General features: G+C 43.3%; 1 protein-coding gene across 2 annotated transcripts in view; it reads left to right on the forward strand.

Moving 5' to 3' along the window:
- Positions 1-27,593, forward strand: part of PHACTR2 (phosphatase and actin regulator 2) — a 222,831-nt gene that overhangs the window by 125,630 nt on the left and 69,608 nt on the right. For both annotated transcript variants that reach the window (XM_053460869.1, XM_053460868.1), the window contains exons 5-6: positions 17,933-18,142; positions 18,284-18,469. In XM_053460869.1, the coding sequence (XP_053316844.1) occupies positions 17,933-18,142; positions 18,284-18,469 (396 nt within the window). The remainder of the gene's footprint in view (positions 1-17,932; positions 18,143-18,283; positions 18,470-27,593) is intronic.

Consider the following 27,593-nt stretch of genomic DNA (forward strand, 5'->3'; position numbering starts at 1 on the left):
CACTGGAGTCCTCTTCCACTCCTCTAGGGGAGGGGCGAGTGGAGAAGTGTTGTAGGGCCCATCTATGTTTAGAGATTTCCCATTTTCATTTCAATCACCCCTTTCTGAATACAGACTGATACAACAACCAACATAAGCTTTCCAGTGTGTAAGTTGTTAGCATGTGTACATACTGGTAAAAAGTTTATGCATTTCACTGTATAGTGTAAATGTGTGTGAGTGTGTACGTCAGCATATGGCATATACTATTGTATGGTGTTACCCGGAGTGTGTGTTAGTGTTTGATGTAAGCGTGTGTTTGAAGTTGTTAGTGTATGGTGTTAGTAAGTGCGAAAAAAGCAGCAGGCTGTCACAAGTGTACTGAAATAGAATCCTGATAGAAGGTACTTCTAGGTCTTGGGAAAGGAAGTCCAAATTAGAATCAATAAGCAGCAATCAATAGTCAAGCTCAGGCAGTCCAGGTTTAGAGGGCAACCAGCTCTGTATCAAAATCTATAGGGTAGCCCACAAGCATATATGGAAGAGATATTGAACTGAAGGGAACCTGTGGGTTGATTGATTAGCACTAGTGCAGCCATGTTTATCCTTTTATTAACCCTGTAAGAATGTACGTGTGTATGTGAGAATTGGTGAATGAATGAGTGAGTGAATGTATAAGTGTTTCAGGGCAGAAAGGGCACAGACAGGTTGTTATGGGGAAGAGGTGGCACAGGCAGGCTTTTTAGGGGCAGATGTGCCACAGGCAGGCTATTTAGGTGCTGAGGCAGCAACAGGCAGGCTGTTTTTGGGGCAGAGGTGGCAAGGCAGGCTATGTAAGGGTCAGCGGTGGCAACAGCAGGCTGTTTGGGGACAAAAATGGTACAGACATCTGACCCCTGGCTCGTCTGACTACCCGCTCTGTGAATCTGACACCTGGCTCGTCTGACTACCCGCATTGGGTTCCTGTCTTGTGCTGCGCCTTGCTGCTGCTGCTGCTCAGAACCTATCTCCAGCTGGTGGGATGTTGTCCACTGTTGGGATCATCTAAGTCCTGGACTGCTGCTGCCGGGAACTCCCCTCTCAGTAGCAGTAGTTTGGGCAGAAGAACTTCTGCGGGGACAACCTTCCTTAATAGTCCAGCGTAATAGTGACATTACAACAGGGTCATGGATCCATCTGAGCTTGGCAAGTTGCTATCCACCCACGGACAACGGCTGGATTCCCATGAAGTCCATTTCTCAAGTATACAGGATACCTTAGACCAAATGGCCCGGGCTATTCAAGTTTTGGTGGCCAGATCTGATCCGGGCTCCGGGGGTTCTACGTCTGCATTCACCTCTTTCTCTCCGGTTGTGACTTCCTCTCCAGCTGCGGACTCTGGGACTTCCTCCGTTCCCTCGTCTGTGAAGCTCCCTGCTCACTCGCTACCATGGGGAACCGGATTCCTGCCGCGGCTTTCTTAATCAGTGCTCCATTCAATTTGAACTCACTCCTCACTTGTTTCCTTCGGAAAGAGCCAAAGTGGGATACCTGATTTCCTTGTTATCTGGCAAGGCCCTAGCCTGGGCTTCTCCTTTGTGGGAGAGGGACTCTCCTCTCGTGTATAACTGCTCTGCCTTCATTTCGGCCTTCAGGAAGACCTTCGACACCCCGGGTAAAGCTGCTTCGGCATCCTTGTCTCTGCTTCTGTAAGAAAATATATAGGGCCAATACAAACTTCAAATAATTGGATCACATAAATGTATGTGCGTCAAAAATAGGCAGAGTCACTTAGATGCAAACAAAGGTAAAACATTTAACCCCTTCAATCCCAGGGGTTTTTGGTACCTCAAAGCCCAGAGCAATTTTGCCATTTTTGGGGTATGTCGGTTTAGCGATGATTCTCTGTTCCTGTGAATAGTGTACCCATATAAACTATATATCGTTTTTTCAAGGAGAGATAGAGCTTTCGTTTGATACCATAGTTGGATGATTAGCTGGAAATTTAGAATGAGAAATTTAGTAAAAACTAGCGAAGATTAGAAAATTAAACTAATTTTTTTTTACATTTTCCCTCTGAATCCTCACAAAATTAGGTGAAGTGATGGAAAATCCCCTCCAAGTTTATTAATTCAGGTGTCCTGATTTCAGAAATACCTAATTTATATAGATTTTCCAGACTTTCCCAGCACCAGGGAGCGTTCTATTAGGTGTACAATTTTGTATAATTTTTATGCCTATGGCTTAACGGGTTTGGGGGTTGTGAACGGGGGCAGAAGGGTTATACTGGCTAGATGTTATGCTAGGGCAATGGGAAGTAAGGTTTTTTAATAATTTTTTTATTATCTTTTTTTTATATATATTTTTTTAATTTTTTTTAATTTTAATTTTTTTACATTTTTTTTTATTTTTTATATATTATTTTTACACAGTAATGGTAGGAGGTCCTCCTAGGGACCTCCTAAACATGCCAGTGATGTCACAATGACATCACAGCCCACATTATAATTTTTTTTTGTATTATTTATATTAATATTTTAATGATTTATTTAATATTATTTTTAAATGACTAACCGTTTTTTTTTTTTCTTCTCTTCTGTTACAGGACGGGAGGGGGAGTAAGAGAGATGGTTTCTCACTCCCCTCCCCGCGATCCCCCTGCACCGATCACACTGTGATCTCTATGCAGGTCCTCACAGACCTGCATAGAGATCGCAGCGTCTCTGTGCCTCATCGGAGGGCAGGATATCCCCGCAGGGGATATCCTGTCCTCCGATGACCTTCCGGGTTACATCAGCAGTGACGTAACCCGGAAGGGAATGCCCGATCGCGCGTTTGCAACTGCGCGATCGCGCGATCGGGCACTTTCAACCGTAACAGCTTACCGGCTTTCATGCCGGAAGCTGTTACGGGAGATCGGGCAGCAGAAAGCCGGCAATGCCGGCTTCTGCTGCCAGGGGGGAGTCCAGGCTGTCAAACGACAGCCTGGTCTCCCGTGCAGCGGCAGGGATGTGTCCCTGACGCTGCACGAAAGGCTGGACGTACCGGGACGTCCATAGGGGTTTCTTTGTGGGCGTTTTTTGGACGTCCCGGTACGTCTATAGGGGAACTAAGGGGTTAATACGAACAAAAATAAAAGAAGAATATAAAAAGAAGATAACAAAAATAATACGAAACAAGTCTTACAAAACCTTGGAAAGGAATTTAGTTGATGGCATCTGTCCTATGCATTCCTGAGGATGGAGGGAGGGAGTGTTGGGACAAGAAGAGTCTGTGGATGGCAAGTACATCTCTCCTCTACCTCTCCTCCATGCCTCTCTTACACCAAGCTTATATATCATTTGAAAATGATGTCAGTCTATTGGTCTTCACCTAATTAGGTGTTCAAACATGTTCACTTAGGTCTTACACGCCCAAACCCTATTTTAGGTGGTCGCTGTACGTATATTGTAATGCCCTTTTAGAGTTACTACTATACCATGCATTAGCAAGCTACTATCCTATCTATAGACTGCCTGTTCAGCAAATCCTTCATTCTATATTTAAGGTCAAGGAAACCTTGAAACCTACCATTGAAACATATAAATATATCTTAATTATCATTTATTTATGCCCAATAATTACATATCTTTGACTATTGCCTATACTAATAATTATATATGGTCCATTTCTTAATTGAGGTTAGAAAATGTATTAGAATATTTTACAATTCCCCCTGATGATAGGATAATATCCTTATCATATCTTTTCAAATATACACATTTACTCACCATTCGTATCACATTCGTATCACATTTATACTACAATCACATCACACTTTACCTGGGACCATATGATAATCATTAGCATGAGACACCCTTTTCTCTATATTTGTTATGGAATGAGAGGATTGTGCCCTTTTTATCAATTCCCTTAATATTCCATCTCCCTTATCTACTTCATACTTAACATGTTTATATATCTTACTTATTCTACACATAAGAAAACTTTGATAAATAATACATAATAAAACAAGTATAGCTATAATAACAATTGGATTCAACAATATATTCCCAGCTGCGGATTTTACCGAAGATTGTGACCACATATTTACTGATTTTTTAAAATTTGACCACCAACTAACTCCAGACATATCATTCCATTGATGTTGAATTTGTTCTAATTCACCTTGTTTATGTTGGAAAACAATTTCGGCATCTTTCAATTGTTGTTTTAATATGGCCAATAATCCCTTATCTTTCTTTATTTCTTCAGTCCATGTTTTCCAAGGAAAATGGTCTATCTGTGTGAGATTAAATTGCTGAGGTAGTGTTTTTAAACGCTCTATGCCCATAGTGGAGACATTAAACTTTTTCCCATCTATCTCCAACTTTTTCAATTCTCCTTCTATGCAATATAATCCTCTGTGAAGAGTTTCATTATGCATACAATTTGAAAAGAATGCTCTGACCAATGACTCTTCCTTCATTACCTGAAAACAAACTTTCCCTATCTTTACTTGAGTCATTAATTCATACATAGATGTAACACTTTCAATCCTGGCCTCACATGATGAATGATTGTGAAAACAAGAATGATAGACAACTTTTTCTTGCCCTGGAAGACATATTACTTTGGAAACAAAATGAAGACAAGCTGACACATCTAATTGTTCCAGATTTTCCCCATCAAATACAAAATCTGTATATCTTAAATTATAATGAATCAATTGTGTGTCACTGACCGGAATTCCTAAAACTGTTACTGGTACCATTACTTGTTCAACTCCTGCCACTGGGATTAAAGATGTCCCAATACAAAAATCCTGATCACAACCCATCCATTTATTAATCCACAAATCAATATGACCCAGACCAAAACTATATTTATCAGGTAAGCTTTTCAACAAACCCAAAGGTGTAATACCACTCTGTAAAGCCTGTGCAATCATCTTTAGATTAGTGGAATATTCTATCTGTATTTCCAGGCATGCCCTTGACACTTGATTCTCCTCTTGACTCTCTATTAAGTCTAAAGTGGCATCCTGTAAGTGAGATACAGACGACCCAATCACAGTAGCAGAACTTAGAACCATTTGTTCCAATAACTGATTTAACCCTTTTTGTACTTTTGCTCCCTGACTTCCTACATAACTTACGGATCCCAAATCGGATTTAAGAGTATTTATATCCATAGTATTCAGTAAGCTTCCTACCGAACCAACACCCCCCAAGATTCCCTCAATAACACCTCGTCTACTTCTTGTCATTCTCAATGGATTTTGTTCAAACCATTGGGCAAGACCTTTTTCCATATTAGTAAGGTGTGACAAACATTGAGGAAACCAAGTGGATATTTTCCAATCAGTCATGTTAAAAGTCCAAACTAGGGTTACAAACGATCCATTCCTCAACAATGGCTTAGATTGAAAATAATTAACCTGAAAAGGATTGGATGGTTTGAGTCTAGTACCAGTACACAAATTATCTTCAGGGGACCAAACACTGACATTTGCTCTGTCGCAGTGTTTGTAATCTCCTTTCAGTAATACACAACATTCATATATCCCAGAGTCTTTACGAGTTGGACTATCTAATCTAAGCATAAAATGCATACCATTCCAATGTACATCCCCCATTTGACCCTTATGAAGTATACGAGTTGGATTATTCGTAAAACTTCCTAAAGATGTTTTCCCTTTTGACCAAACGAGTGATGCTTCCTGGGGTAATGGTAACCTTGTTCCACATTGTAGTTCTATAGGCTCCAATTCCTCTTGGACTTTCACACTACGGGGATTTACTCTAACTTCAGGTGCTATAGAATTAGTTACCGTAAACACAAAAGATACTTTGACCAAAGCTGTCTCTCTTTCCACCTGAAAGTTCCAAACCCTAGTCCAATCATCATCCCCTGCTGATATAGAAAGCAGTGAAGGATCTAAGATTTTCCCATAAGACTGAGTCTTATACCAAATCTCTGTCTTAGATCTTCCCATTTTCCCTGATGTTAACATCTCATTGGTAACATCACCTGTCCATTGTGCATGTTCTTCTCCCTTAATTGTTATAGACCACCACATGGACTCAGTAGGATGACATTCCCAAACACCTGTCTGATTATTATGGGTATAATTCCCCTGTGACTGTGTGAATTTGGCTTTTGGTCCTACTTTCGCATGAACCGTGATTTCTGAGGTATGCTCAAAAAATATAGTCAAACAAGGTTGATCTCTGGAGCCATAACCGAATCTAATTTGTCCAACAATGTCTCTTGATGTATCAATGTCTGATGTCAGGAGTCGATCCACCTGAACTTCTCTTATTTTATGTGATAACAATGTCTCCTGTGGTAAATCCTTTGTTGGATCATCCATTCCAATTGGCTTCTGGTATAGTTCAAACAACACAGCAACCAAAAAACTCAGCACCAACAACCATGGAAGTAATATGTAACACGCTATCTTGATGTCACGCTTCTTGTATTGCTGTTTCTTTGGAGGTTCTTTGTCCAATAGTAAACAGTTTTGTTCCTCCATTTTCTTGCAGAACTGTGTTCCTGCAAGAACAAAATTTAGTTAGAAACGTACAATTTACACTGGTCAACATGTACCCACAGCTTCTGCTGCCTACGGGTATTTTTCACAGTCTTTTCTGTTCTTTGAACAAGGATCATAACTTGACCCATAGTATCGATTATTTCAAACGGTCCTTCCCAATTACTTTCCCAAGGTCCCGCCTTCCTAAAAGTCTTAATCATTACTGATGCTCCTTTCACAAATTTAGAAGAGTGAGGCGGTACCATACGCTGCATTCTAGACGCTGCGTGAGGAAGAATTGTTTTTAAATTCTCCTGAAGTATCTGTAACCACTTAGTTCTTGCAATGGCATCTTTCTGTGGAGTAGACAAAAACGGTTCATGAGGAAAGATCAATGGCATTTTCCTTCCTGTCATTAATTCAAAAGGTGTATACTGGGTAGTTGAGGAGCTCGTTCCCCTAATACTCATCAATACCAGAGGTACTGCATCAACCCAAGTATTTCCTTTATCAAGTAACATTTTTGCAATTCTAGACTTAATCGTTCTGTTCATTCTTTCTACAATACCTGCGGACTGAGGATGGTATGGAACATGGAATTGTTGACGTACCCCCAGGATTGCGCAAACAGCCTGCATGACTTTGCCAGTAAAATGGCTCCCCCTGTCAGATGAAATCATCCTTGGGATTCCCCAAGTACAAAAAACATGATTCACTAATGCTTTTGCCGTAGACAAAGCATCATCTTTCCTGACAGGCAACAGTTCTACCCACTTAGAAAATACATCTACCACAACCAATGCGTACCTGAGACCTTGTTTACCTGAAGGTAGGGGACCTACGTAGTCAATCTGCAATGTAGACCACGGACCGTCTGCAGGTGCAATTCTTAGAAGTGGAGGCTTTTGTCCTTTAGGCCTGGGGTTTACTTGAGCACAAATGAGACATGACTGAACAACATTTTGTACAGAGTCCTCCATTTTGTCCCAATAAAACTTCTCTTTGAGAATTTCCAGCAACTTTTGCTGACCCACATGACCTAAACTTTCATGATTATAGCGGGTGAATTCCGTCTGCAAGTGTTTAGGCACAACTGGAAGTAAATTACCTTGCATTTCATAACAAATCACTCCATTTTCACAAACAAAAGGAGGTGTTATTTTATTCTTACATTCCACAATGAACGGATCTTTCATCTGTTCATCACTAAATGAAGGTAAATTTGCTTCCTTACTCTTTACTGGTAGTACTTCCAACGGTTCTAGTTCCATCACTATCTCTCCTATCAAAGCTGCTTCCTTGGCTAGAGAATCTGCTTTCTCATTTCCCAAAGCTAAATCACTAGTCCCTCTGCTATGGCCAGGTACTTTGACAATAGCATATCGGTTAGGATTTTTAGAAGCAAGCTCAAAGATAGTCTGCAATGTATCAACATGACTTAAGATTTTGTTAGATGAATCCACAAAACCTCGTTTTTTCCACACAGGTAAGTAGTCTGTTAGTGAACGTACGACATATGAACTATCGCTATAGATTACCAAAGGATCATTATTTTCTTTCTCATTAATTTCCAATACTGTTTTAACAGCTTCAATTTCTGCTCTCTGTGCAGAAAAATGTCCTGGTAGTCTATGCTGAATAGCTCGACCTTTCTTTGGAAACCAAATGGCATATCCGGTATAATATTGTCCTTTCAAACAAAATCTAGAACCATCTACAAATACTGGTTCATCAGTTTCCTCTACTTCTTTTCTAAAAAGAGATGGAAAATCCCCCTGAAATGTCTCAACACACTCATGTGATTCACCCTCATATTGCATTAGTTGAGGGAGCACATATTTAGCTTTATGATCCACTTCAATCTGTTTTGGAGATAAAGACAACAACCAATGTGCAAATCTTTGATGTGACACTCCTGGGATACTTTTTTCAAGAAGCAATTTCAAAGTGGAGTGAGGAGTCTGCAAAATTAGTTTGTTAAACCCAACAATATGTTCAGTCGCCTTGACTGCAAAGTGTACACCCACCAGATGTCTTGCACACGTTTCAAACCCTTTTTCCACAGGTGAAAGGAGTTTGGAAAAATAGCCAACTATTCTCCATTCCTTTCCTTGTAGCTGCAGTAAAACTGCCGAGACAGCCGTCTCCGAGGTATGAACTTGTAAAGCAAAAGGCTTAGATGGATACACAGTTGTCAAAGCTGGTGCTCTCTGTAAATCAAGTTTAAGTTGTTCAAACGCTTTCTGCTGCTCATCTCCCCATGGACCAAACAAATTGTCATCATCAGTACTTTTTAGTAAGTCATATAAGGGTTTAGTTTTTTCAGCAAAGCCCTCTATGAAGTCTCTAGAAAAATTTACAAGTCCCAGGAATTGTCTTAAAGCTTTGAAAGTTGTAGGTACAGGCAAAGCTGCTACTGTTGCTACTCTTTCATGCAAAGGACGTCTCTGGCCTGGACTTATCAAAACTCCCAAGTACTGAACCTCTTGTTTCAGTAATTGGACCTTCCTTGGATTTAATTTCAATCCTGACTCGTACAACAGATTAAACAATTCTGCTAGCAAGGTGAGGTGTTCCTCTCTACTCTCTGTTGCCAACAAGATATCATCAACATACTGTAGAATACAATCTTGCCTTGAGAATTTTGATAACACTTTTGCCAATGCCTGATGAAACAGACTAGGTGACATGTGCGCCCCTTGTGGTAATCTGCAAAATACATATTGCTCATTCAGAAAAGTAAAAGCAAATTTGTATTGACAACTCCTTTCTATCTGAATACTGAAAAAACCATTACTGATATCCAGTACTGAGAAAAACTTTGCCTTAGCATTCAATCGAGACATGATGTCGGGGGTATCTGCTACAATTGGCGCCACATTTGGGGTACATTTATTAAACATACGCAGATCTAGAAGCATTCTATAAGAATTATCTGGTTTCTTAACTGCCCATAACGGATAATTTGTCACCGAATTTGATTTGCGTATGACGCCTTGTTGAAGTAGTTCTTCAATAATTTTGGACAAAGGCTCAATTGAATCTGGAGGCAATCGGTACTGTTTCTGAGCTATGGGATCTGTTCCTTCCACTTTAACAACAACATCTTTCATCGTCCCTACCTCATTCTTAGATTGAGCCCATAACGAGGGATGTTTCTGCACAATTTCTACAAGAGTCAAGTCATTACAATCCATTTGTGGCCATACATGATTTGGGGATACCTCCTCAATTAAATTGATGACGGCCACTACACTGTAGTCACTTGGATCAATTACTACAGGCCCTTTAAGGTTATTACTTCTCCAAATCACTTGATTCCCTAAGTCAATGACCCAGCCTCGTTCTCTCATTACATCAGCCCCTAAGATATTTTCTGAGCTAGGACAATGCCAGATATCAATTTCAGTACACAAATAGCCAGGAATCTCAAACAAAACACCAGTAACCAAAGTTGCTGAAGTATTACCTTTACCACTAAAACCTACAATTGTGCAAACAGGTGAGTTAGATGTTATAGGTAAAGCTTGATTAGTCACACTTAATTGAGCTCCTGTATCAATTAGGAATGTAATCTCTTTTCCCTGTAATTTTCCCTTGACATATGGTCTGCCACAGTTGTCAGTTGACACTGGAGCTACATAGGTCAACTTACAGAGTGATTGATTCTTATCTAGTCACTGAGAGGGTGTCAGACCCCCCCTGACATTCTTTCCTGTTACATTAGTAGCAGTACTATTTGTTGTGAGCTCTTGCACCTGTCTAATTAGTGGAGTGTATGGGGACGTTGACTTAAATTGTTCACCAGTAGGTGGGGCTGTTGGCATCAGCCCATTTTCTTTCCCAAAATTTTGTGTTCTAGGGACAAATTTTCTATTTTTAAGAAATTGTTTACACTGCCACTTCAAATGTCCTCTTTGACCACAATGATAACAACTAACATTTGGTCTGAATATCTTTCGGTTAGTATTATCAAATCGTTCAAAATTAGTAGGATTAGTTTGTGGCTTGTGACAGTCATTCTGAGTTAATTCTCGCCGTTTGTCAGTTAGTTCGTGTACTGTAGATACTTTTACCTTTACAGTTGACATTTTCATTGCTCTTCTTATACGATCAATGAATATGGCTGCTTCTTGCAAACTAGGTTTTTCAGAGGCAAGCTGAACAGATACAGGATCTAGATATTTAAATTTCCTTACAAATGCTATAATCATTGCCTGTGGTTCATCTCCATCATCAACTCCCATTACCATTCTATAGGCTTTCTCAAATTTCAACAAAAATGCAAAGGGATCATCTTGAAGATTTACTTTTAGAGATTCGATTAAGTCAAGAGATGGAGATGAGTCACCAGTTGTAAACAGAATTAATTGTTTCAATCTATCCATGTCATTTGCATGCACTAATTGACCTAATGCATCCTCTGTAGGTGTGTCCTGTAACCTTTTGGACATATGTGAAGGTATCCATAGCTTAAAAATGGCGTTTCTTTGTTTATTACTTAATTGGAATTTGTCTGTATTTGTTTCAAATACATCAATATTATGGAATGCATCCATCTTATCGTCATATTTAGGAATATCTTTGGCAATTTTCATTAATTGATCATTAATTTTTAAAGTCAATTTTGTTGCACTGTCTCTGAGCTTTTGTCTCTCAACTCCTCCTACGTCAAGTTCCTCATCAGAATCTATTGTTGAGGTACCAGCTATTTCAGGGACAAAAGATACGCCCTTCTTACCTTCTTGTCTTGTGATAACTGACACTTTCTTATTTTCTAAACATAGCTTAGACAGTAACTGAGCTTGTCTGTCCCTAGCCCTCTCCAAGTTCTCTAATTGCTGAGCTAAAACAAAACAGTCGGGACAGCTGTTAAAGTCGTCAGTATTGTCATCAGGGTTAGATTCTGGTACAACTTTGTTAATCATGCAAATACTTTGTCTAGGTTGTAAATCCTCCACAATCAAGTCATTAAACGTTTTAAACATGCTTAGGACATTTTGCAGTTTCTTCTTAAGTTTATCAATACATAACAATTTCTTATCTATCTTCATATTCTCTTGCTCACATTGTTTGTACATACTAGCCCATAACTGTGCATTAGTAGGACAATTATCAAATTGAAAAGTTATTTTACTTTTGTTAGCATATGTTTTTATAAAATCCATGACTTACCCTGTTTAGTGAACTCTCCTTGAGTGGCTGTTGTATCACGCTGTATGGCTTTCTTGCGTCTGCCGTCAATAGCGTCTTTTAGCACTTTTGGTTCCAATAAGTCTGTATTCTCAAAGGTTCTTTTCTTAATCTCTCCCGACAGTTTGCAAAAAGTGTACAGATATATCTGCCCTTCCCCCTGAGCAAGCTGGAGGGCAAAGGTCAGGAAAAAATACGCAGGGCTGGCACGCCAGATATGTAAGAAAATATATAGGGCCAATACAAACTTCAAATAATTGGATCACATAAATGTATGTGCGTCAAAAATAGGCAGAGTCACTTAGATGCAAACAAAGGTAAAACATTTAATACGAACAAAAATAAAAGAAGAATATAAAAAGAAGATAACAAAAATAATACGAAACAAGTCTTACAAAACCTTGGAAAGGAATTTAGTTGATGGCATCTGTCCTATGCATTCCTGAGGATGGAGGGAGGGAGTGTTGGGACAAGAAGAGTCTGTGGATGGCAAGTACATCTCTCCTCTACCTCTCCTCCATGCCTCTCTTACACCAAGCTTATATATCATTTGAAAATGATGTCAGTCTATTGGTCTTCACCTAATTAGGTGTTCAAACATGTTCACTTAGGTCTTACACGCCCAAACCCTATTTTAGGTGGTCGCTGTACGTATATTGTAATGCCCTTTTAGAGTTACTACTATACCATGCATTAGCAAGCTACTATCCTATCTATAGACTGCCTGTTCAGCAAATCCTTCATTCTATATTTAAGGTCAAGGAAACCTTGAAACCTACCATTGAAACATATAAATATATCTTAATTATCATTTATTTATGCCCAATAATTACATATCTTTGACTATTGCCTATACTAATAATTATATATGGTCCATTTCTTAATTGAGGTTAGAAAATGTATTAGAATATTTTACAGCTTCATACCATCCAGGGCTCCTGCTCGGTCGCTGATTATGCTATTGAGTTTAAGACCCTAGCAGCTGAGGTTAATTGGTCCGATGAAGCTCTTATCGCGGCCTTCTACGATGGCTTATCGGAACGGCTTAAAGACGAACTATCTACCTGGGATCATCCAGCTGAGTTGGATGAATTTGTCTCCTTGACACTCAAGCTGGATAATCAGATCCGAGAACGTTTGTCGCAAAAGGCTATGAAACGTGAACGCAGTTTTAGTCATCAAGTAAGCTCCCTCTCTCCTTCGGTTCCCTCTACGTCCTCGGAGTCCCCTGAAGAACCTATGCAGTTGGGAGCCACCAGACTATCCACCGTGGAAAGATCCCGCCGTAGATCAGAAGGATTTTGATTTACTGTGGTTTTAAGGGCCATTTTGTTCGTACTTGTCCCAGTAAACCGGGAAATGCTCGCACTCGGACCAAGTAAAGGAGCCTTGTCCGGGTGAGATTTGTACGGCTCCTACATTCTGCAACAATTTGCTTGTTCCTGCTACGCTGGAATGGAATGGAAGAAAAGTTTCAGTCTCCGCTATGATTGACTCTGGGGCTGCTGGTTCATTTATTAATAAATCCTTTGCCCTCCTCCAGAAGATACCTCTCGTCCAAGTACACCCTCCTATTGCCGTCTCGGCCATAGACAGCCAACCCTTACAACCCTCCTTCATCACGCACCAGACGTCTCCATTGCTTCTGTCTGTGGGACTGTTCCATTGTGAGACTATATCTTTCCATATCATTTCATCCCCCTCCTGCCTCATGGTTGTAGGACTTCCTTGGCTCCGCATCCATAACCCGCCCATTAAGTGGTCCACTGGAGACATCCTAGGTTGGGGTCCAGACTGTTCTCAACGATGTCTTTCTACCACCACCCCCATTCGTTCTGTTTCCGCCTTGCTGATACCCTTGGCGTATTCTGAATTTAAGGACGTGTTTGATAAAAAGCAAGCGGAGGTTTTACCTCCTCACAGACCTTACGACTGTCCTATCGAACTTTTGCCCGGTATGCTTCCACCTCGAGGACGTATTTATCCATTATCGTTGCCCGAGTCTCAAGCACTTGAAGAGTACATTAAAGATAATTTAGAAAGAGGATTCATCCGAAAATCTACGTCTCCAGCTGGTGCCGGATTTTTCTTTGTGGAAAAAAAGGATGGGGGCTTAAGACCTTGTATCGACTACCGGGGCTTGAATCGTATCACGGTCAAAAACAAATACCCGTTGCCCCTCATTCCGGAATTGTTTGACCGGTTGCGGGGTTCCACTGTTTTCACGAAACTGGATCTCGGGGGGCGTACAATTTGGTTCGGATACGTAAAGGCAATGAATGGAAGACGGTCTTTAACACCCGTATGGGTCACTATGAATATACGGTCATGCCCTTTGGGCTATGCAATGCTCCCGCTGTGTTCCAGGAGTTCGTTAATTACATCTTTCGCGATATCTCCCTTCAGTTTGTTATCGTCTATTTAGATGATATCCTGATTCATTCCTCCGATATACAGTCACATCGCCTTCACGTTGGTATCGTTCTGCAACGCCTGCGCCAGCATCGTCTCTACGCCAAACTTGAGAAGTGCCAGTTCGAGGTTCCCCGAGTCTCCTTCCTGGGTTTCATCATTTCTGCCTCGGGCTTTGAAATGGATCCTACTAAACTTGCGGCGATTTCAGATTGGCCTCAACCTCAGGCTTTACGTCCCCTTCAACGGTTTTTAGGTTTTGCGAACTATTACAGGAAATTCGTTCGGAACTTTTCTAAAATTCTAGTTCCTCTCACCAACATGACTAAGAAAGGTGCTGACTGCAAGAATTGGTCAAGGGAGGCTATCCAGGCCTTTGCCCACCTTAAGAAGGCCTTTGCTTCTGCCCAGATATTGCGACATCCAGATGCCTCTAAGCCTTTTATTGTGGAGGTTGATGCCTCCGAAGTTGGAGTTGGAGCGGTCCTCTCTCAGAGGAAGGACTTCAATGACAAGCTTTATCCGTGCGCCTTTTTCTCCTGCTGAGATGAATTATGATGTGGGTAACCGCGCACTTTTGGGTATTGTTATGGCTCTTCAGGAGTGGAGACACCTTCTGGAAGGGGCGAGAAATCCTATCACAATTTTAACTGACCAGAAGAACCTGGAATATCTTAGTAATGCTAAAAGACTGAACCCTAGGCAAGCCAGGTGGTTGTTATTCCTCTCCAGATTTCTGTTTGTCATTTCGTACCGGCCTGGATCAAAAAATGTCAAAGCGGATGTGTTATCCAGGCAGTTTGTCTCCGACCGGGACTCCAAGTCTGAACCTGAGCCTATCATTCCTATTTCTCAAATTATTGCCTCTGTCTCCACCCACCTATTTTCTCCTTTGGTCTCCCGTATTCTCTCGGCCCAGTCTACAGCGGGACAGGGAACACATTATGTCCTGGGCCCATGCGTCCTTAACCACGGGTCATCCTAATGCTCAGCGGACCTTTCAGTTCCTTCGTAGACAGTTCTGGTGGCCTACCATGCAAATCGACTGCGTTGATTTTGTCGCCGCGTGTACTGTGTGTGCTACTGCTAAAAGCTCTCATGCCAAGCCCCCGGGGGTTACTTCAACCCTTGCTCGTGCCCTCCCGCCCGTGGTCACATTTAGCTATGGATTTTATTGTCGATCTTCCTCCTTCCCAGGGCTTTACCGTTATATGGGTGGTAGTCGACCGATTTTCCAAGATGTCTCATTTTGTTCCCCTCCCCAAGTTGCCCTCGGCCCCGGAGTTAGTCCCTGTGTTTGTTAATCATGCTGTAGACCTGTATATAAAACAATTACCATTAGTTTGGGACGGGGTGCGTCGTTCGCTGGTTGATGCTGCCCGCAAGTATAAGCGTCATGCGGATCGGCGTCGCCGATTGGGTCCCTCCTTTATGAATGGCGATAGGGTATCGCTTTCTACTAAGAACCTTAAGCTTAAAGTTCCTTCTATGAAACTTGCCCCTCGTTACATTGGCCCTTTTCGAGTTCGGCACAAGATCAACCCGGTCGCTTATGAATTAATTCTCCCCTCCTCCCTTAGGATACCCAGGGTTTTTCACGTTTCCCTGCTCAAACCTCTCACCTGTAACCGCTTTACCCGGTTGGCTCACCGTCCTCGTCCTGTTGTCATTGATTCCCAGGTTGAATATGAGGTGCAGTTTATTTTAGATTCCAAAAAGGTTAGGAACTCAGTCTCTTACCTGGTTCATTGGAAGGGGTATGGTCCCGAAGAGAGGTCTTGGGTTCGTGCTCGGGATCTATATGCTCCTACATTGCTCCGGGCTTTTCATAGGAAATTCCCGCATAAACCTGGTATGTGTCGGCCTATGGTCGGCCCTCAAGGGGGGGTAATGTCACTGTCCCGGCTCCGGATGCCGCCGGGAGGAGGACTGGCCGCGGTTCTCGAACGCCGGCCGTTCGGGACGACGGGCGGTCCTCCGCTCGCGGCACAGGTGTTAGTAGCGGGCGGGCGGAGTAGTGGCCGTGGGTCCCAGGAGAACATCTCCCCGGGCAGCGGACAATCCTCCGCCCGAGGTACACGACGGGGAGATTCAGCTCCGGGAACAGCAGTTCCCGGAGCTTGAGTACTTACCCGTCCTCCGGTCGTCGGTCCGCCTCCCGGGCACGCTGCGTGCTACTGGGGAATTGATGGACGGCTGGGGGGCGTGGTTTTTGTTCTGGTCCGGGAGAGGCTTGTGAAATGGCGCCAGTTTTAAAAGCCGGCTGTGCCTTTCACAGGCACCCTGTTGTGGTCTTTCAGTTTTGTGAATTCTGCTCGTGCTACCAGTTTCGTGTTTTGACCTTTGGCTTGCCTGATACTCCTTTGCTCTACGATTTGGTACCTTCGCCTGTGACTTCTGGTTTTGACCCCTGGCTCGTCTGACTACCCGCTCTGTGAATCTGACCCTTGGCTCGTCTGACTTCCCGCATTGGGTTCCTGTCTTGTGCTGCGCCTTGCTGCTGCTGCTCAGAACCTATCTCCAGCTGGTGGGAGGTTGTCCACTGTTGGGATCATCTAAGTCCTGGACTGCTGCTGCCGGGAACTCCCCTCTCAGTAGCAGTAGTTTGGGCAGAAGAACTTCTGCGGGGACGACCTTCCTTAATAGTCCAGCGTAATAGTGACACAATGATACACACATCTTTTGGATCAAGAATAGGAAGGTTAGGTAGAAGGGTTGAACTTGATGGACTTAGGTCTTTTTTCAACCTTATGAACTATGTAACAGTCAAACTAACACCGTATTCTGACAACCACACACACGATAACTCCAAATACTAACCATATTCTGACACTATACACTAAAATACACTGACACCATACAGAGTTGGCGTAGGAACCGAGGGGGGGGGGGTCGTTTCACCCTGTCCACATACCAAACCCAGACAAAGCCACTCACCTGAGTACCCACTATCCAGCGTTGCGTCTCCTGCTTCCTCCCATGCTTCCAGCGTGACTGCTTCTAAGCGCGCGCCCTCAACACACTTTTTACGTCCCCGAATGGAGACTGCAGGGAACGCGCTCGGGTGACTTCACGCACGGAGGTGGGGTGTCCACCGAGTGGCAAGTTTAAAACCCAGCACAGAGCATAAAGTTGAGTGAGGGCACGCGGGATGCAGTGGAGACTAAGAGGACCGAAGACGCAGCGATGTACCCAGTACCCGCGAGTAGTAATGAGGAAAGAGGTATCTGATGGGGAGAAAGAAGGGGGTATCTGATGGCGAGAAATGCTACCCCTGATACAGACACACATGTTAACACCATATGCTTACAGACATTTTACAGTAACACATGCATAATACCATGTAGCGAAACACACACATGCTAATCCCAGGCAGTAACACAGGCAACACCATACAATCCACTATACACATGCTGTAATACACATGAACCCACACAAACACCATATACATACACACACACATTCCAACACCATACATTTACACTCTATACATATAGATACTCGGACTCTAACTCTAACTCTTTGCACACACACTACTCCTTGTCCCCTCTACTATCATGTTCAGCTATTCTTACCTTCCTACAGTCACATAACACCATAAAACCCATATTCCTGCACCCCTGGTCATAGTTACAATTGGAGTTTAGCTTCAGATTTTTTGCCAACTAGCACCTGCCAAGAATGTTCTTATTATTTTACCATCTTAAGATTCCATAACAATCTAATTCTATATTACCGTTTTTTTAAATTTTAACAAGTCATGTGTTTTAATTTGCTTACACTGTGTGTTTTTTCCAGCTTTATATGCAAGTGTTTTGTTAGTAGACCTTTATGTCGACTTTTTATTTTTAGAGAAGCTGCACACAAGTCCAGAATTGTTATCAGCCACTGCCCAACCTCAACCCAAACAAAGAAAACAATATCTCCCTCCCAAAAATGTAGAAGTGCATGGCAGCCATAAGAAAGCAGATACTGCTGCAAAACAGACTGCATGGCGTGCTAGTCAGCAGCCACCAGCCCCTCTTCCTAAGCCAACAAACCAGAAAGTAAACCACATTGGTGGTAAGTATCAGTCCCAGTGGATGGTTAAGTTGCATGCTTGTGTTGTGCATTTTGAGAATTTGTATTCATGTAGTAGTGTTACATGCCATTTGTTATCTGATTATATATCGTAAGTGGGTAGTTTACTTGTTGCCATTTTAGAGCACAGCAACATGGCCATAGGAGCAACTGAACTCAAGCAAACAAAAGCACCTATGTCTTCCAAAATTGCCACTGCAAGCAATAAGAAGGATGACTCCACCTCCAAAAAATCAACCAAGAGTGTTACAAAGGATCTTTCAGCACTTCCATCAAAGTGCACAAGTCGTGCTGGCACACATGCAAACTGTGAGTATATAGTGATGAAATATTTAGTATTTTGGCCAGATTAGTATAACATACTGAAAGTTAGTGGCTCAGCAAAATGGGTGAAGAGGCGTTTAGAGTAATAATTCATTTTCATCATAGTATGCAGCAATAACTTTTCTGAGAGCCCTTGGCAAAGGTATGTCAGGCTACCAGTTACCACCCTCTCCTATCTCTTTTAATCATTCCCTATGCCACCTAAGTGATGTTCGTCTTCACAGTTACATTCATGAGGTTCAACAAGAAATGTGCTTGTACCTAGAGGATAGGTTTAAATACGCATGCTACTGTGGGTGAGATTAGATATACCTACCATTGTCAACTGAGGGCAAACATTCATGCTCATCCCACACCATAATTATCTGTGCATTCTGTTTGCCTGTGTTTGAAAAGCTCAACTAAAAGAAAAAGACTGGGGTGAACTGGTTATCCTCTCATTATATATAAAAAAAAATTGTGCTGCAATATATGTCAACTAAGGCTGTTTAAGACTATTCCTCTGCATAACACTAGAAATTGCCATATCTTCAACTGGCAAAACCAAAAAGCAATAACTATAATACTAGCAGCCGGCCTATAATCTGGGTTGTTTATGCATTTTCTTTTTATAGTAAAATATTTATTTCTGACTTTTACCATCTTTTTCTGTTTGTAATTCATGAAATATGAGGGTAATATGATAAAGTATACAATTGGTTGATAAAATCCCCTACCTAGTGTTATGTTGTCCTCCCCCATCTTAGTTCATTTTAAAAAAAAAAAGGAAGCTGGGGGTCGTGGTTTAGCAGAGCTTGGTGATGGCCGCAAATTAACTTAGCTCCGCTTCCATCGAGATCAAGTAGCGGCATTTTCGACAGCCAGACACACACCGTGGCGAAACCTACCTTGCTTCATCATGTCAGGTCCCCGGTGCTGACAAATGGCTTCCAGAGCCACTAAGAAACAGGAATGGCAGGAGAAACAGGTGGATTTCTTCACCCCACGACGCAAGAGGGCGGATAACACGTGGGAGAGGCCTAGCTCTGGGAAGACCTCGCCAACATCTGATGTTCCTGGGGGAGATCCTGAAGTAAGTCTTAAGATTTCCGAAGAGTCACTCAAAAATATGCTACATGACCTACGTAACTCTCTACAAGGAGACTTAAGGGAATTAGCTAAAGAAATTAAAACCGATATACAAGTCTTGTGGGAGAGAACCTCTCATCTAGAAAATAAAATGGAGGAGTTTAGCAGTGCCTATAATGACTTAGTAGACCAGTTTAACATACTAGAGGAGGATCATGACACCCTCAAAACTAAATTGGCTAGGATGGAAGACTGCAGCAGGCGTAACAACGTCCGAGTCAGAGGTATTGCAGAATCTGTGACTCTTCAACAGCTTCCTGACTTCCTGACTGGCAACTTCAACGCTTAACTAAGAATATTAAGCCCGATGCCTTGTCTAGGCAGTTCGCATCAGATACTGACACTACCTCCGAACCTGAACCTATTATCTCCCCATCTCAGATTGTTGCCTCAGTTTCTACTCATGTGTAGAAACTGAGGTGCGGCATTGAAGGGGTTAATTCCCATTTTGTATGGGGCTCTGCTGCTGGTGGTCTGTCTGGAAGCCCATGCAGACCAGCAACAGCAAAAACGAGCCCCCACAAGCCCTTTGATCAGTCCTGTAGGACTGATCAAAGAGACTCCTCCTCTGCAATCTCCAGTCTATGGGAGATTGTGTCCCAGCTGCCAGAGGCAGCTTCAGGGACAGGGAGACAGGGTTCTTTAGTCTCCACATGAGTGTGGAGACCAGCTCCCACCCCCTCCCTTGCTCAATTAACCCCTACCCCCTCTCTTGCTCAATTAACCCCTACCCCCTCTCTTGCTCAATTAACCCCTTCAATGCTGCGATTGTGTATGACCCCCATCGCAGCATTGCAGGGGTTAATATTAGTCCCCACAAGCTTGTGAGGACTAAATATCAGTCAATGCTGTGCTTCAATAAATAATTAAAAAAAATAAATAAATAAAATAACAGCACTGACCTGAAAGTCCAGGGTGCTTCCAGATCAAATGCTGGGCTGGGCTGATGATGATCAGATCACTCCTGGCCAATAGGAGTGATCGGATCATTATGGCAGCCCCTGGATGAGCCTGCCCTACAGAGAGAGGGGTCATCTAGGGTAATTATGAAAAAACACAAATTATTAATTTAAAAAAAAAAAAAACATAATTATTACCTGATCACTTGTAGGTGACATTTTAAGTCGCTGATTATTGATCTGTCTCCCTGATTTATGTCAGTGGCCTAAACCTGTCACTTACAAGTAATCTGATAAAAAAAATATTTAAAAAAGTTTAAAAATTGAAATGCGCATGTTCCAGTTTTGACTCCGCAATGTCTTAGAAACATGACTTATCTATGCATGTGGGGTATCGCTGTACTCAGGGGGTGTTACTGAACACAAATCAAGACCTATTTTGTTTTTTTCACACATCTACTCAGAAAAATAATCATGGTGAAACCGCAAAGTGGATGTGAAAATGTTTTTCTTTGTTTGTTAGACTAAATCTGGAAGGCGCTGGTGTGGAATCAGCTGCATGGGACAGGCCAATATGCCCCTAACTAGATTCCCTGAGCTGTCTAGTTTAAGGAAATATATAGTTTTAGGGGGTTAAAATGAAATATGGGACATCTATGTGTCTCAGATGAGACCTGGACCCAGAAAACTAATCTGTCAAAATTCCATGTTTGAAAACTGAAATGCCCATGTTCCAATTTTGAACCCGCAGTGCCAAAGAGACATGCCCTACCCATGTATATGGGGTATTCCTGTACTCGGGGGGGGGGTGTTTCTAAATACAAATCACAAGTTGTTTCAGTCATTTTATGTACCCAGAAAAAAAAAATCCTGAAATACTGTGTTCAGATTAAATGGGTTTGTAAAAATGAAAACAATGAAATTTTACTGCAATGTTTAGGACAGACTGGCACTAAAATGGTTAAATAAAAAGTGTTAAAATGCCCCAAGTAAAATACTTTGGGATGTCATCTTATAAATATATACTTTCTTTTCTTATAAAAAAATTCTTGTTTAGAAACAGTGATGCGCGTCATTTATATTTAATCCTGTAAATGCCAAAATAAATGAAAATACCAGGCATATGAGGCGTTTCCAAAAACAGGACAAATACCCAAATACACTTTTGGAGTTTTTTTTCCCAATTTTTTTTTTTATAATTTTTGTTAACGCTTTCAATGCTGATGCTCCATTGGAGCACAGCATTGACTGCTATTTAGTCCCCACAAGCTTGTGGGGACAAATGTTAACCCCTGCAATGCCGCGATTGTGTCATACACATTGCGGCATTGAAGGAGTTAACGTTGCACTGTCGCTCTCATGAACCGATCAGGCAGCAGGGGGAGGGTTGAGGCTGGTCTCATGTGGAGACCGAAGAACCCTCTCCCCCTGTCCCTGAAGCTGCCTCTGGGAGCTGGGACACAATTGCTGGTCTATAGACCAGCGATTGCAGGGAGTCTCTTTGATCACTCCTGTAGGCTTCCATGCCTACAGGAGTGATCAAAGGACTTGTGGGGGGCTCGTCTTTGCTGTTGCTGGTCTGCCTGGAAGACCACCAGCAGCAGAGCCCTGTACAAAATGGGTATTAACCCCTAAAATGCGGCAATCGCGACATTGAAGGGGTTAACGCTGCACTGACGCTCTCATGGAGCGATCAGGCAGCAGGGGGATGTTGTGTCATCCCACCCCCTTTCCTGAAGCTGTCTGTGAAAGCTCCGTGGGAGTGATCACAGGCTTGGGGCGGGCTTGGAGTGGCTGTGCTGGTCTGCCCAGACTCATGGGCAGATAGCAGCCGCACCCCCGCGATCACCACAATTGTGCCGATATAGGGGCGGTTTTTGGGGATGACGTACCTGGTACGCCCCGGTCTGGTGGTGACATATGACCAGGAAGTACCAGGTACGTCCCGGTCCGGAAGGGGTTAAACAATTACCATCTGTATGGAACAAAGTCCACCACTCTTTGTCCGCAGCAACCCTCAGATACAAATGGCATTCTGATCGTCGTCGTCATTTGGGTCCGTCCTATATGCCTAACGATCGTGTATGGTTATCCACAAGAAACATTAAGCTCAGAGTCCCCTCCATGAAACTTGCCCCTAGTTACATTGGTCCTTTTCGAATTCCGCATTAGGATTAATCCAGTTGCCTATGAACTTAGCCTTCCCTCCTCCCTCAGAATGCCTTGTGTCTTTCATGTTTCCCTGCTTAAACCCCTCACCTGCAACCGTTTCACCAGATCCATTCCTCGCCCTCGTTCGGTTATGCTTGATTCCCATGTTGAGTACGAGGTTCAATCCATCCTGGATTCCAAGAAGGTCAGAAACTCTGTTCTTTATTTAGTTCACTGGAAGGGTTACGGTCCGGTCTTTTCACCTCATATATCCCACCAACCTGGGACGTTGTGGCTGTTGGCCGGCCCTCGAGGAGGGGGTAATGTCACGATCCCGGTTGCGGTCCCAGGTACTAATGTGCAGCGGCCCGCTCGCGGGTCACGGAGACCGGAGGAAGATATCTCGGCCTCCGTTTCCGTAGGGCATCCGCACGCACCCCCCGAGTTGCCGTTCTTGTTCCCCAGTCTTCCTCCACTGGCAATCAGCAGGCCGATCGCCAGTGCAGGAAGCGAGAAGGCAGATCTGGGGATTCGGCAGCGAACAGAATAAAAGCTGTTAACCGCCATAGGAATCCCCAGAGAGCATTACTTACCGGTTCGCCGGTCTCAGCTTGGTATACCTGACCCCTGGCTCGTCTGACTACCTGCATCGTGTACCTGACCCCTTGCTCGTCTGACTGCCTGCATCGTGTACCTGAACCCTGGATCGTCTGACTACCTGCTTTGTGTTAAAGACTCAACCATCCTGTCCTACTTACCTGCTGCTTGCTGTCCCTCGCTGCTTCAGCTCAGTACCTACCTTTTTCTGATAGCACTGCGGCCTCCTCACTGTTGGGATCGTCCTGAGTTACCTGGTGGTTCCCTGTGCAGAAGAACTCCTGCGGTGAGTGCCTTTGGTGCTAGCAAACGTGACACAGGCTCTATCTCGGATTCCTTTCCTTTCTTTCCAGGGTGGCGAACCCATCAGGATTCATTGCCAACGCATTTGCTCAATATTATGTTAATCTATATAATCTTAAGGATAATTCGAAACTCTCTCCAGACTCTCAAATCGCAGACCTCATCACTACATTAGAGATCAAATTAGCTATCCGAAACGTTAAACCTCATAAATCCCCAGGGCTGAAGTTCTGCTTCCTCACCTGACAGATCTTTTTAATTGCTTTTTTCGTGACAGTAAAATGCTTGAAGCCTTGATAATAACTATACCTGAACCTGGCAAATCTACTGATACCTGTTCTAATTTTCGTCCTATTTCCTTAGTGAGCACTGAACTGTATGCTAAGGTATTGTCCAATCGTCTGAACACTTACCTCCATGCTTTAATCCATAAAGACCAGGTGGGCTTCATTCTGGGAAGACAGGCCTCAGATAATACTAGACTTCTTATTGACATTATAGCTGACTTAGAAAACGCTCAACGAGAGCTGTTGCTTCTTTTGCTTGACGCCGAAAAGGCGTTTGATTGCCTCCATTGGGTAAACATGATTTATACCCTTAAAGCGTTCCATATCCCTGATTTGTTTATTACTCCTATTTGCACCGTGTACGATTCACCATCAGCGAGAGTTCTTTATTGTGGATTTTATTCTGATAGATTTTCTATTACCAATGGAACCCGTCAGGGCTGCCCCTATCCTCCCTCATTTTTGTATTAGCTTTGGAGCCCTTAGCAGCTGCAATTAGAAATCATAGCCTCATTCAGGGATTCCAACTTAAAGACCAGATCCATAAAGTTTGTTTATTCGCGGTATCATTCTAGCCCTTTCACATCCTTTTACAATCGATTCCCCCCCCTTTTAAGACTTCTTGACGACTACAGTAAACTTTCTTATTCTAAAAATAATGCTAGCAAGACACAAGCCCTCCCACTCAATATACCTACAGATGCCGTATCCTTTTGACTGGAGGAAAGACTTTTTAAACTACCTGGGTATTAAACTCACCCAACACTTTTTATCTTTATTTCATACTAATTTTGTGAAATCGTGGCCGACCATTAGACAAGATCGTCAATCATGGACCAAATTTGAGATATTCTGGCTAGGACGCGTAACGGCTGCCAAAATGGCTGCTCTCCCTAAATTAATGTAGCTTTTCCAAGCACTTCCAATACCAATTCCCGCTAATACCTTAAGACATTACCAATGTGTTATGAGAGGATACCTAATCAAAAAGCGGCCAGTATTAGAATAAAGAGAATGAAAAAGCTTGTATATTACTCTGAGTAATTTAAAAAGAAAATGTGGGGAGGCTCTTGACGATTCCTCTATCTCAAGGATGATTAAAGTTAAAAGCGAAATTAAAAAACATCTTATCTCTAAAGCAAATTATAATTTAATTAAAATGAAACAAAATGTGACTATGTAGGTTGATATCCTCCTCCCTTGCATCAATACCTCTTTTTATGCATGCCAAAACCTTATTGGCCCTCGCAGCTGCTTGCTGGCATTACGCACTGTCGTCAAGTCTGTTGTCAACTGTTATTCCTAAATCCTTCTAATTGGTAGTTTCCCCCAAGGATATTCCATGTAAAGAATAGGTTGCATTTTTATTATTTTTACCATAATGCATAACTTTGCGTTTCTCTATACTGAACCCAGTGGTGGGATTCAGCCGGTTTGCGCGAACCATTTCTTAATTACCCTATTATAGGCCGCACTTTCCCCCCACTTAAAGTGGTTATGCAGCCTATAATTGGGTTTAGGATCCAGATCCCCCGCGGCGCTGCAAGGGACTTGGATCCTCCTTTCTGGCAGCAGCGGACGTCACCCCCCCCTTCTCACTGAACGGGGCTGGCACCGCCTACGAAGGTCACTGAGTCGCCCTGGCCACCTGACTCAATTCTATTTCGGATCAACGGGGATGGCTTCTTAAAATGCCACGCCTATCGATTCGAAATAGAAGTGAGTCAGCCGGCGCCGATCAATAACTTTTGTGGGCGGCACCAGCGCTGCTCAATGACCTTTGTGGTTGGTGCCAGCCCCGTTCAGTGAGGAGGGTGGGTGGAGCCGCCGGCAGCATCAGCGGATGTTTGACAGCAGGAATCCAACAGAATGCGCATCTGGGTCTTCGGTCAGGAAAGTTGAAGTAACTGGGGCATGCTTGGCAGTGGGAGGCTGGGACAAAGATGGCTATGGGAGACTGGGGGCAAAGGCAAACTCTGTCCCCAATTTCCTATAGGCATCTTTGTCACTAAATAGCTTCCCATAGTCCCATGTTTAGTGACAAAGATGCCTATGAGAAACTGGGGGCAAAGGCAAACTCTGTCCCCAGTTTCCTATAGGCATCTTTGTCAGTGTGTGAGAGAGAGACTGCCAGAGTCTCTCTGTGTGCGAGAGAGACTGCCTGAGTCTCTGTGTGTGAGAGAGAGACTGACTGAGTCTCTCTGTGTGTGTGTGAGAGAGACTGCCTGAGTCTCTGTGTGTGTGAGAGAGACTGCCTGAGTCTGTGTGTGTGTGAGAGAGAGAGAGACTGCCAGAGTCTGTGTTACACTGTGTCACATTCTACCCAGGCTGCGGAGCTGCATATCTCAATCTTGCTTTAGTTTCTCTGTTTTGCTTCAATCCATTCCTGGATTTCCTTATGCTCTCTTCTGATCTTCCATTCCTTGCTTTTAGTTCTGTTCTTTGCTTCAGCTCTGTTTCCTTCATAGGTGTGCCCCACCCGTTATGTTTGTCTCAGTCTGCAGTCTAAAGGTATGTCTCAGTGCTATGTGTTTGGATTCCATGTTTGGTTTGTTTCGTACCTCTGTAAGCAGGCTTTAGCGTTAGGACCCACCGTCATTGGAGTACGTGGTGGGCTAAGCATACTATGTCCATAAGATGTGACAGAATGTCCAATAGTTATCATATAGTCCTAGGCTAGTTTATGTGTGTCAGTCTGGTATGTAACCTGTGGGGTGTCCTGACCTGTCCTGTCTTGTATCCCCGGTAGAGGGGTCTCCTGTCCTGTTCATGTCTGCTCTTGAGTATTCCTTGTCTTGTTCCATGTAATGCCCTATATCTTGTCTGTTATGTTTCTTGCCTGGTCTCCCTATCCCTTGCTCGCTATGTTTCAGCTATTACTCTGCTTAGCTTCCACACTCCCAGCCTGCAGTATCCCGCACATGAGTCTAGTGCTATGTCTCATGCCTGTTCCAGGGTGCCTGCAGGCTTTATCTTCGTTCTGGACTACATCGTCTGTATGGACCCAGTTCCTGACAGACTGCGTGTGTGTGTGTGTGTGTGTGTTAGGGACCAGGAACCAGACGGACACAAAACGTAAAAATGCAATCACCTTTATTGTAATGACAATAGTGAACAAAGCCAAATCGTGATCCAAAAGCATATACCAAAAGACAAGCCGGGGTCAGGAACCAAGACAGGTACTCAGACAAGCCGGGGTCAGGAATACAGAGATCAGCGAACTCAGGAACAAGCCAGGAATCAGGAGCCGGGATGGACGTCAGAGAAAGCCAGGTCATACACAGGAACACAGGAACACAGCAATAGTACTTGCAGCCGGAAACAACACAAGGGCAAGGAGGAAGTGAAGTTTAGCTGCTTAAATAGCCAAAAGGGGCTGGCTGTGGGCTGGACAATGGGCTGAGTCACAGGAGTGACAGGAGTGTAGCCATGGCAACCCAGCCAGGCTGTATAGCCTCCAGCAATGCAGCAGAAAAGCAGCTAGACCATAACAGTACCTCCTCCTCAACGACCCCCTCCCCGTGGAGCAGGGCCGGGTTTGAGGGGAAAACACGAGTGAAAGCCACGAAGGAGAGCGGGAGCATGGACATCTGAGGCTGGAACCCAAGATCTCTCCTCGGGACCGTACCCCTTCCAATGGACCAAATACTGGAGCTTCCCACGGAACCAACGAGAGTCGACTATGGAGCGGAGCTCGAACTCCTCATGGTTGTCTACAGTCACCGAACGGGGGCGAGGAGTGAC

This window comes from Spea bombifrons, chromosome 3 (assembly GCF_027358695.1).
Source record: "Spea bombifrons isolate aSpeBom1 chromosome 3, aSpeBom1.2.pri, whole genome shotgun sequence".
In the NCBI taxonomy this organism is placed as follows: domain Eukaryota; kingdom Metazoa; phylum Chordata; class Amphibia; order Anura; family Pelobatidae; genus Spea; species Spea bombifrons.